Below are 12,046 nucleotides of genomic sequence, written 5' to 3'. Positions count from 1 at the left end.
AGGCCAGGGCCCAGAGCCTCTTTCTAGAGTTCGTTGTATTTATTTCCACAATGGGCCTTATTCCTAGTAGTGAATAAATCAAAACACAACTTTTAAATATTTTAGAATTCTACATCCAAGGCTCCCCTTTTCATTCTGTGGAAGCAATATCTTGTGTTTAAATTTTGGCAGCAGACAATTTTTCCCATAGTTTCTCCAGCTGTAGTTTACCAAAGTACATTTCATCAAAACCTTTCTCTGAATGTGTTTTTATGTAACATATAGCAGAGTACATTCTTATGCAAGTTGCTCCAGTTTGAGCCCACTGAAATCAATAGGTTTATGGTGGAGTAACTCTGTATAGGATTACACTATTAATACGTTCCTTCATTCACAAAGGCAAAGTGGCATCACAAAGGCAAGTTACAGAGTAAGAATATTAGCTAATAGTTTAAATAATTTTCCTATTAAAAGCCTGGATTTACCCCCCTTATATAAAAATGAGAAAACAACAAATTGGACAGCTGTCCAATACCAGTTATCTTTTATATAGTTAAGAGCAAACATGCTGAATCATGATTAGTAAGGTAATACATAACAAATGAAGGTCTGTTCACATGGGAAAACTACTCCCTCCACTTGGATTATTTTAAATTACCTTTCCCTGTGGGGGTGAAGAGAGTTGCTTCAACAACATTTGTGAATTTGGTCATTTCACAAGCTTGGCTCACTTGCCATATTTTACTCCTCTTCTCCAACATTGTGCTGCAATCTTACTATCTTGAAAGGAAGACTACGTTTTTTACCACATATGCTATCAAGGGGACCATCTTAAATCTGTATACCAGTTATACGTTCAGTATTAAAATAACCTTTTGTATATAATCATTTTCACAGGGTTTGTTTTATATTCAGGGTCATCTTATTTTTAGATAATTGTGGTATTTTCTTTTGTATCATCTGTTATCATAGCAAACATAACAGAATAAAAATGGCTCCAACAATTCTAGCTTGAGTATAATATAGTTAGACTTCTTTCTTATGCTATAAAATTATGCTTATTTTTTCAGAAGAATATGTGTTTCACCTCACCCCAGCACTGAAGTGTGCATCTCCAGAAGCACGAATCTGTGTCTGAACAGTCTTTCTACATTCAGTAAGGCTAGTTCTCCCTTCTCCCTCAAAGTAGGCAAAAATATTATAATATTTTATTTTGCAGTTTTCACATTCATTTTCATGTAAGTTTTTAATTAGTACGTTACAGAAAACAATATTGACAGAGAAAAGTGATACATACACATTATCTTTTAAGGATTTCCATTTGATTCGAGGCTGCACAGGCGTTTTAAAAAGACCACACATGACGTTCTATGTGTTATGGAATTGTTTTATGTGGGTCGCTCTCTCTCTTTCTCCACTGCATCCTGGTAAATTTAAGCTACAGATGCCTGTGGCTGCAGTTGCTCTTTCTAGATTGAGTCAGGGTTCTAAGATCTCCAGTGTGCATATGTAGAAGTAATGAAAGGCACATTTACCATGGCTGTACTTTCTTTTCATTAACAAATTGGCCATGAGGTCTATCAGCACCAGGGGGTAACAGGGCTAAATAAACTGGAGTCTCAGCTCCCTCATCAGGAGTTTTGGGGGCACTGGGACCAGCCATGTCAGTCCTGACCCACCCAGGGCAACAGGCATTCAGTAGAATACCATCACCTTTTCTCGTCTGATTCAGCAATTGTGCTTGAATTCTGGACAAGACTGTCACTCCAATTTTGGACACCCCATAAGCACTATTTGGCCAACCTTCCTTCTCATGCACTCCCTTCTTGGTGTCCTCCACAAATTTCTCCATGAGTTTCACGAGCTCCTCTTCTGTAATCGTGTCACTGCGAAACTTCTGCTGCAGGACTTGGCTGCACCCAGCGAGTGCTCGGACACTTGCAATACTGGATACATTCACAACCCTGCCTATTAAAAAAGAAACCAACAGAACAGGAAGAGAGTTTATGGCCATATGATACTATTTACAAACCCCCAAATCCTGTTGAAGTAAAACTCAAAATGAGTTTTTGTTTAGGGTTGGGTTTACCAACCATCAAGAATTTGGTTTCCTCAGGAAGCATAGCTAACCTCTTCATGATCGCTGGGTGACTTTACAAAATAATTTTTTGTACTGCAAAAACAATTCTGATACTGGGCTATATATTCTTCCTGTTGTCTACCTGTGCTATTATTGGATCACCCTGGAAGAGAGTTAATGTGTGGAATGAATGGGAGCTGCTAGGCAGAGACATCTACTATAGAGCAGCAATTTGGGCCAAATGATCTTTTGAGTATGCTTCTGCCGCTTGAGTCTTTAATACGTTGCGCATGCATAAAAAATGGAGTTAGAACTTTCTCTAGTGTTCAGAAAGGAATACTAACTGCTATTCTCTGGCATCAGGATGCTCCCTCATGGTCCCTACCCTACTCAGGAGCAGATATTCACAAACCAGTAGGTGCTTTGCAGACTGTGGGCAACCAGGACACACAGGGCTTGCTACTGAGGTTCTGTAGAGTATCAAGGTCACTGTTAACATTAATAAACACTTCAATACTAAATCATCAAGAAGCCTGAATAAGGACTTTGATTAGAATCCCAATCCCAAATAGGTTTAAAAAGTAAAGTAAAGGTAAAGGTTCCCTTGCTCGAAAGCCAGTCTAATCCGACTCTAGGCTCATCTCCGTTTCAAAGCCGAAGAGCCAGTGCTGTCTGAAGACGTTTCCATGGTCATGTGGCCGGCATGACTAAACACCTAGGCGCACAGAACGCTGTTACCTTCCCACCTAAGCGGTACCTATTTATCTACTGGCAATTTCTTGCTTTTGAACTGCTAGGTTGGCAGGAACTGGAACTAGAGACGGGAGCTCACTCCGTCATGCGGCACACTCGGGTCTTGAACTGCTGAACTACCGACCTTCCACAGCCTGCAGTTCAGTTGTTATGTTCCCTTGAAACCAGTAGGGTTAGCTACAAAATACACGTAGCTAAGATCAGAAATGCAAGTGTACTTGCTCTGTAGTCTAGGAGAACAATCCTAAAAGGCCCTAGCCAGGGCAATCCTAACAACACTTTCCTGGGATTAATTTCCATTGAATAAAATGAAACTTGCCTCTGAGTATAGCCTCTGAGGACTGCTCTCTAGGAAATGGAAACATTTATTACTGTTAAACTAAAAACTAAACTAAACTAGGAAACATTTATTACTGTTAAACTAAAAACATGAGACTTCAGAGATTTCTTCTGTAATGGTTTTATCTACTGGCTGTTTATAAGTTTTTGCTGCATCCCACATGACAGAGGAAAGGATTTACTTGTTTGGACACAGCATGGTGATTTCTCTCCCACTGTGGTGCACTTACCATTAGGCTTCAGTAGGGGTAGCAACTCTGTGCAGACATCCTTCAATGCAAAAAAGTTTGTTCTCAGTGTGACTTCTGCTTGTGTAGCAAATGGAGTTGTATCTGCAACTGGTTTTCAGATGGAGAGAGAAACAAGAGTAAGGACCAAATCTGAATAACTAAACTTCAAGTCCTAGCCCATCTCTGTTTCTTCTACACTTAAAAGTTATTTTGGGTGTCAGACAAGATGTATTGTTTACCAGAAAGGTGTGCGTTGTCATAAATATTAAAGACATTCTGAAAAGATGCAATAAAAACAGTGAATTTTGTGTGAAATAGCAAATTTAGAATAGTATATAGGAAATGTCATATGACAAAAAACATTTAGGTAACATCTCCAATCAGATCCAGAATGTAAATCAAGCTAAATGTGGTTTTTGGGTCATCTTGTTAGAAAACAGTTTAAAATGGCTTTAAATGAATGTAAGGGAATCTTTTACTACACAGAGATGTGATGGAACTCTGAAAACTGCATATTTCGAAGAAAGGAAACCTTCCTTCCTTTAATATTTCTCTTCTACTCATTTGTTCTTTACTCATTGTCCTTACAATCAAAGTGAAAAAGGTAACAACAGAAACTACCATAGAGTGACTGTCCAATTTAATCATATATATACTTTATACAGTCCTTGTATCAAACAACAGCTCCAGCTCTGTGGATGTAACATCAAGCATTTGATAGATTCAGGCAGGTAGCTGTGTTGGTCTGAAGCAACAGAACAAAGTTTGAGTCCATGCACACAAAAGGTTATACCCAGAATTAAACTTTGCTGAGCCTAAAGGTGCCACTGGACTCAAAGTTTTCACCAAGCATTCGAGGCAGTTTCTTCAGCCCGCACTTTACCTTTGAAAGCAATCCCTGCGTTGTTGACGAGCACATTCAAGCCTCCATACTTCTCCTTCAGGAAGTCACGCAGGCTTCGGATACTCTGCAAGTCATTGATGTCCAGCTGGTGGAACAGTGGCTTCAACCCTTCTGCTTGCAGCTGTGCCACTGCCGACTTCCCCCGGTCCGCGTCCCGGGCAGTCAGGTACACATCTCCGGAGAACTGCTTGCACAGAGACCGCACAATAGCAAGCCCAATGCCTTTGTTGGCCCCGGTCACGACGGCTACCGTAGTGCTGGACATTTTCCTAACCAAACGACTAGAAAAAGAAATAGTAGAAGGCGACATATAATTTATTACAACAATAGTTGTTAGCTTAAAAAAAAGCAATAAGTTCTCTGTGATTAATAACCATTAACACATCTAAAAGCAAAGAACAGCTCGCAGCCAGCATGCCAGAAAGGGAAAACTTAAACGCAGAAATTGGTAAGAAAAAGAATATTATTTTAAGAAATAAGCGGCTAACCTGTCTAATCTTCACTCCTGCTGTAACTCCTACAACCACTTACAAATACGTTGTTTGATTCGCGTCGGTCTCAAGCAGCAGGACAAAGTTCAGATACGTCGTTTGTTCGTTTCAACACTGAGACAGCGTTATTGCGGGACAGGAAGGCCTACCCAATGGAAAGCTTGTGTCGAAGCAAACGCCTCTCTGTCTCACCAGATCACTGGCTGACACGAACCAGCGCCCGCCGCTTCCTCTTCCTGAAGGTCTGGGGAGGAATCTGGGCTGGGCTTGGCTTTGGCGCGTGGCGATGGAGTCGGAAGAAGGAAAAAGGTTGGCTCCTAACGAAGTGAGCTCTGGCTGTGGAGAGTTTAGGTAGCTGTGTAGTGACGAGTATGCCCCTCTGATTTCTATGAAATTTATTTCCCAGCAAAGGTACGCGGAGTTGCTTACAAGTACAGTTTTGACTGAGATTTGAGAGTAAACATGCCTAGGATTTAGTGATGTGTGTTTAGGATCGCAGCCAAAGTCTGTAAAAGATCAGGAGTACAAACTGAGGGTGTACATTTTATATGGACAACTTGAGGTTATTCCTCGCTCCTCTCCAAGCTAACACAGTAACAGCAATCATCTCACTGAAGGACAGAGGCGGGATTACTTGTATGCCTTAAAGAGAGTAATCAGATACCAAATTCAAGGAGAAGATTGTGGTAGCAGTGGAAATTAGATCATTTTTTGAATGTAAATAATAATTAGCCATTGATATAATTTCCTTTGTGTAGCTTAACTGAGTAATTTAATATATACATTTCAGTCAGTTTTAAAGATGGATTGCCTCTGTGGTTTAGGCTAACATTTCTAATAACTGTAAAGAATCCACCATGAGCCTCTGGGAAAGGGCGGAACAGAAGTCTAATACATAAAAAATAAAATAAAATCCTCTTTATTTTCATATAGCACCTGTGTTGTGTTCAGTGAGAGAGTGTCCTCCGTTTGCAGATACATCCAGAATGTGGGAATGCAATAAGCCCTTTCAAATGAGTGGCATGCTCTTATACACTTGATAATGCTTTAAGCTAAAGTAGGGCGGTAGACAACTAGTTATCCTATAGTCTTTAAGAAAGGATGATTAAATTACTGTGGGAGAAAGTTGTGCAGCCATCTTTGCAGTCACTTGCTAGTGTAGTCAGGATTAGTTACACCCCACTGTAACTGCCTCACCGATCTTTTGGAGTTCTTTGTGGATAAACATGTGGATAATGGTTACCCTATAGATATTTACTTGGACTTTCAAAAGACTTTTGATAAGGTACCTCATGAAGACACCTGAGCAAGCTCAGCAATCATGGGTTCAATACTCTTATGGATTAAAAATTGGTTAAATGACTGGAAGCAAAGAGTAGGAATAAATGAGCAGTTTTTGCAATGGGGGAAAGTAAGCACTGGATCCTACAAGGATCGGAATTGAAGCGGGTGTTATTTAATTGATTCATAAATGGTCTGGAACTGGTGGTGAGTAGTATAGTGGCCAAGTTTGCAGATGACATGAAACATCAGGGGAAGGCCTCAGTCTCTATGCCTGTTGTTGCCCTTGCAGAGTAACTAGGCCACTGTGTGAAACAGGATGCTGGACTAGACGACCACTGGTCTTATCCAGCAAGGCTCTTCTAATGTTCTTAATGCCTCTAAATTAATTAGAGTTTAACAGTGGAAATTAAGATATACATCTTTCTGATCCTTCTGCAAATGGGTGAGTTCAGGGCCGATTAAGGCGTTAAGTAGGAAGAGACTTTCTTCCTTTTCCCATTGTGAAGAAATAATATGTGTTGTGTGAAAATGTTGGCTGTACCAAAGTCCAGTTCCTTATTTATTTGCTTTATTTATACTCCACCTTTCTCCTCAGCGGGGACCCAGAGTGGATTACGTCATTCTCCTATCCTTCATTTTATCCTCACAGAAACCTGGTGGCATAGATTAGGCTGAGTGTGTGTGTGTGTGTCTGGTCTCAGATCCCCCAACAAGCTTCCATGACAGTATAGTATCCAACCAGAGTTTCCCAGATCCTGGTCCGACACTCCTAACCATTGCACGACACTGGCTCTTTTCTTCCCAACAAGTTTGGAACATATTGAGGTTAAACATTTAGTGTCTCTATGGAAACTGAAAGAACTGTTGTAGGAAACATGCTTCTTTCTTCATTTCTCATGTATAGGTCATGGATAGATTCTGAAGACATTTGATGAATATGAAGAAATGCAGAGGCCGTACGTCCCGAAAGAGGAGAAGAAATCACTCTAGATGTTTTTCACAATGTGGTGGTAATGTGATTAAAAACAAGTTCAAAGGAGCAAAATTATTAATGATTAGTGAAGACATACTTTAAGAATTTTTAGTGAGAGAAGCTCTATACATTAATATACATTCATGTTATTTTTAACAATATCATATGCCTGCTTCAATGGAGAGAAGTCCCACTGGATTCACTGGGGCTTACTTCCATGTAAACTTGCATCTTATCTATTGCACTGTTCTCTCACCCTGCCTCAAAGGTGCTAGTGATGGCTTTCATAGGTCTCCCTTCATTTTATCCTTATAGTAGCCCTGTGAGGATGTTTAGAATGAGATAGAATGCATGGCCCAGAAGTTTGAATCCAAGTTTTCTGGGTTCTAATTAAGTACTCCCAACTGTTGCATTACACTTGTCAATGAATGGGAAGTACACTTCCCTGTATGTTGTTTTTTATTATTAAACTAAGAATGCCACAGGTGCCTCCTACCTTATATGTGAATTGGGCAGATGTATCATCAATATGCAGACAACACCCAATTCTGTTGCCAGTGTCCAGCTGTCTCTGGTGAGGTGGTAGATGGTCTAAATTGGTCGTGGCTATGGTAGTGAGATGAAAACGAGTAAATCAGAGCTAAATCCAAATGAGACTGAAATGCTGCTGGTTGACAGTATAGCCAAAAGCTGAAGTGTCAGCATACCCTAGAGCATAAAATGACCCACAAGTTGAAATTCACATGGTATGTTAACCCATTGGTTTATTGTCACATGAATTTTGGACTGTAGGTTTTTGACAGCCATTGTTTTCATGTATTTTAACTTCAAGTTTGCCTATTTTTATAAGTTACTTAAATTGAAGTCATCCAAGCAAAAATTTACTTGGCGCACCTATTAATGTTGAATTTGTTGAAATATTTATCGCACTTACATAAAGTTTTCACTTTTTTTTTTTAATGCAAATGTAAGAACACAGCTATATGGTTGCAGGTTATAGCTTCATGAGCAGTAAGAATTACAGACACAGCAAACAGATCTTGTAGAACCTTGAAGGCTACCAGATCTATTTTTCTTTGGTTGTTTAAAATTTAATTTAAAAAATAGCACCAAGAATTAATGCATCTTTTCTACACTCATGTCAGAAAGCACAATCCTTGTCATATCTGCATAGAAGTGAAAGCCCCATTGAATTAAATGGATCTTACTTTAGAGAAAACACACAGAAGCAGGGGGAGCAATTTGGCCTTACCTGGGTATACAGACCCACTGTCCCATCCCATTTACTTCTTCTGTAAAGTGATCAAAATATGGGGAAAAAGTTGGGGTTTACTTGGGTTAATCCCCATTTAGCTGAAAGCTTCAGATTTCAGTCCTGAAGTCCTCTCACTTACAATACTGTTTTAAGAACTGAAGGATTCCCCCCCCCCATTACATTTTACTTCAGTGGAACACTTTTTTTTGGGAAACATACCTGTTCCTAAACATTAAGCCCCTTCTGTTGTCTCTAATCAACAGCTCAGACCAGTACATCGTATCCAAAGTCTCCATATTCTGTCTCTGCCAATGGCTGGTGTGAGGGAGGGAATTAAACTGGCATTTTAAGCTTGTGAGATGCAGGCTTGGGGAGCACATTCAAAAGATCCTTCTTAGACTGAAAAATAATATATGAGAGGAAATTACAAGAAGATCATTCTGTTTCTGCACAGCAGCAAAAAAAAAGGCACCTCTGAAGCAGGGAGCAGCACGTCAGCAGTTCATTCCTTTGGCCACTTGTTGCAACTGTAACAACAGGCGGGCATGAGTGGCTTTTAAAATGCACCTCAAGTAACGGACCGCTGAGAAACAGCTAGGTGATGTTTACATTTAAAGGAAATGGGGATGGTGTGGCTAAAGAAAAGGAAAAAAATGCAGCTCGGCAAGGCAAGGAGATCGGGTAAAAACCCACACCTCAGAGATTCACTGTGAGTTCAGCTGGGCACCAGGCAAGGAGGGGAAAGGAACAGCTGCCATAAGCCAATGTGAGCCCACAACCCACTTCAGCAGGCTTTGCGACTCTCTTACGGGTCGCGACTCATAGGGTGGGAAACACTACCCTACAGAACATTTCCTCTGAAAAAGCAGTGTAACATTTTTGGTCTTTCCTGAGACCTCTTATGTGTAACACCTGTAGTGTTCTGAGATGACGTGTGTATGCTGCCTCCTTGCCTTCCTTAGCATAGCCTACTTGTTTTTGCCACCACCAAAGACTCTAGCCTTAGAATTCTTAGTTGGACCCAAAGAACAGGATGGCTTAGTTGTATACGGTAGATTTACAGTCAGCACACGGAGGTGGCTCAGAGGTAAAATGGGATCCTTACTCAAAATAAACAGCTGTTTTCTCTTAAACAGAGTTTATTTAGAAGTATAACTGCATAAAGGTTTCAGTAAAGTTAATAAGTGTAATGATTTCAGATACATACAGTTCTTCTTTCTCTAAATAGGCTTAGCCACAAAGGCTTAATTTCTCACTTGCCACTTAGGCTAATAACTTCCACAAAGCTTAATTTCTTCACTTGTCACTTTGGCTAATAACTTCCACACAGACTTATTTTCCTCACTTGCTATTTAGGCTCAAAACCATCAAACAGGCTTATTTTTCTCACTTGCCACTTAGGCTAATAACTTCCACAAAGCTTAATTTCTTCACTTGTCACTTTGGCTAATAACTTCCACACAGACTTATTTTCCTCACTTGCTATTTAGGCTCAAAACCATCAAACAGGCTTATTTTTCTCACTTGCCACTTAGGCTAATAACTTCCACAAAGCTTAATTTCTTCACTTGTCACTTTGGCTAATAACTTCCACACAGACTTATTTTCCTCACTTGCTATTTAGGCTCAAAACCATCAAACAGGCTTATTTTTCTCACTTGCCACTTAGGCTAATAACTTCCACAAAGCTTAATTTCTTCACTTGTCACTTTGGCTAATAACTTCCACACAGACTTATTTTCCTCACTTGCTATTTAGGCTCAAAACCATCAAACAGGCTTATTTTTCTCACTTGCCACTTAGGCTAATAACTTCCACAAAGCTTAATTTCTTCACTTGTCACTTTGGCTAATAACTTCCACACAGACTTATTTTCCTCACTTGCTATTTAGGCTCAAAACCATCAAACAGGCTTATTTTTCTCACTTGCCACTTAGGCTAATAACTTCCACAAAGCTTAATTTCTTCACTTGTCACTTTGGCTAATAACTTCCACACAGACTTATTTTCCTCACTTGCTATTTAGGCTCAAAACCATCAAACAGGCTTATTTTTCTCACTTGCCACTTAGGCTAATAACTTCCACAAAGCTTAATTTCTTCACTTGTCACTTTGGCTAATAACTTCCACACAGACTTATTTTCCTCACTTGCTATTTAGGCTCAAAACCATCAAACAGGCTTATTTTTCTCACTTGCCACTTAGGCTAATAACTTCCACAAAGCTTAATTTCTTCACTTGTCACTTTGGCTAATAACTTCCACACAATTGGGGCGGGGGGGGGGGGAAGCAGCCACTGATGCCTTCTTGGGGGGCTTCTTTCATAGTTTCCATGATCTGCATGATCACAGCTGCTCTAATCTTAGTTACTGCAATTACACAAATTGTGGGAGCTGCCTGTATAGCTTCCACTTGGAGATGCTGACTGTGGATTTATGTGAGGTCTATTTGACCATGCCTGATGGTGATCCCCCAGCACACATTAGAGGCTTATGTTGGGCCTGCCATGTGCAAACTGGTCCTTAGTTCCAGTGGTTTCCACTCCAGGGGTAGAAAACAATTACTACTACTACTACTACTACTACTACTACTACTACTACTACTACTACTACTACTACTACTACTACTACTACTACTACTACTACTACAACTACATTTATGAATCGCCAGTCCCTACTATTGTAGGGCTCTGGGCTATATACAGCATACTAAAGACATTAGAAATATACAATAGATACAAACAGTATTGGCATTAGTACATTAATTTAAAAAATCAAGTGGCGAAAATTATAGTTTTCTCCCATTTCTGGCCTTTGATCTCCTCGTGGGTGTGGGGGGGGAGGAAGTAAATCAGTCTGAGGAGGAGGAGAGTGGAGGGAGGGTGCCAGGCAGGATGTAAAGCGTCACTGTCCTCAACCACAAGCCTGGCGGAACATCTCTGCCTTACAGGCCCTACGGAATTGCATAAGATCCCGCAGGGCCCTGATGGTGTTTGGCAGAGAGTTCCACCAGGTTGGAGCCAGGGCTGAAAAAGCCCTGGCCCTGGTCGAGGACAGCCAGATGTCTTTAGGGCCAGGGGTCACCAGCTGATTGTTATCCAAGGAGTGTAACGCTCCTGCAGCTTGCCACTAAAATGAGTTTGCTTTCCAGGAGATTGGAAGGAATATACCTGATTAATTTTGGTGGGACAAAATTTTTCTCTTGGACAAATTAATGAAATGCATAGTTAAAAATAGGATTATTAAATAAACTTGCCAAGGAAGATTCAAGGCTTTGTGAAAAGAAATCCTGCCTCATCAGCTTTTGGAAGTTCTTTGAGTGTGGTAACAAGTTTGTAGATAGAAGTAATCCAGTAGTTTTCATATACTTGAACTGCTGCGAACTTCTTGCATGAGGCAGAGCAGCTTTTTGGAATCTAGTTACTGTCCTGGTCACTGTCTGGAATTCTTGTTGTGCTGCCCGTGGAGTCTGATGAACTAAGTGGGAAAGACTTGTGTTTTAAACGCAGGCTGTAAAATTGTGGGCAACGTAGAAAAAACACGGCAGCAGATAATGTTTGTGCACAGGTCTAAGGAAGATGGTGTAAGGATGCAATCAGTGTTATGCTTTATTCTTTTACTTGGGGGGCAGGGATGGAGGGCAACATTTCCTTTCTTTGAGTCTGAATTCAAAACCTACTGTTGCAGTTTTCTGGGGAGCATGGTAGTGAATTTCACTGCAACTGCCCTTGTTTTGTGTCTGTTCTAGAAACAGGAAGA

The 12,046-nt window shown here is 40.4% G+C and overlaps 1 protein-coding gene across 2 annotated transcripts; it reads right to left on the bottom strand.

Moving 5' to 3' along the window:
* Positions 1–260: 260 nt before the first annotated feature.
* Positions 261–4,912, bottom strand: LOC107119801 (carbonyl reductase [NADPH] 1-like). 2 transcript variants are annotated; one of them, XM_015422393.1, is made up of 4 exons: positions 4,774–4,912; positions 4,265–4,566; positions 3,382–3,489; positions 261–1,947 (listed from the first exon to the last, which is right to left on the bottom strand). In XM_015422393.1, the coding sequence occupies exons 2-4, from the start codon at positions 4,548–4,550 to the stop codon at positions 1,511–1,513; spliced, it is 831 nt and encodes a 276-aa protein (XP_015277879.1). In that variant the 5' UTR covers positions 4,551–4,566; positions 4,774–4,912; the 3' UTR covers positions 261–1,510. The 2 variants fall into 2 exon arrangements, with proteins under 2 accessions (XP_015277879.1, XP_015277880.1); XM_015422394.1 differs by having other exon boundaries at positions 4,817–4,912.
* Positions 4,913–12,046: the final 7,134 nt, after the last annotated feature.

Source organism: Gekko japonicus, unplaced genomic scaffold, assembly GCF_001447785.1.
Source record: "Gekko japonicus isolate JY-2015 unplaced genomic scaffold, Gekko_japonicus_V1.1 scaffold1070, whole genome shotgun sequence".
Classification (NCBI taxonomy): domain Eukaryota; kingdom Metazoa; phylum Chordata; class Lepidosauria; order Squamata; family Gekkonidae; genus Gekko; species Gekko japonicus.
The sequence above is the reverse complement of the archived record's forward strand: the minus strand, read 5'-3'. Positions and strand labels throughout refer to the sequence as shown.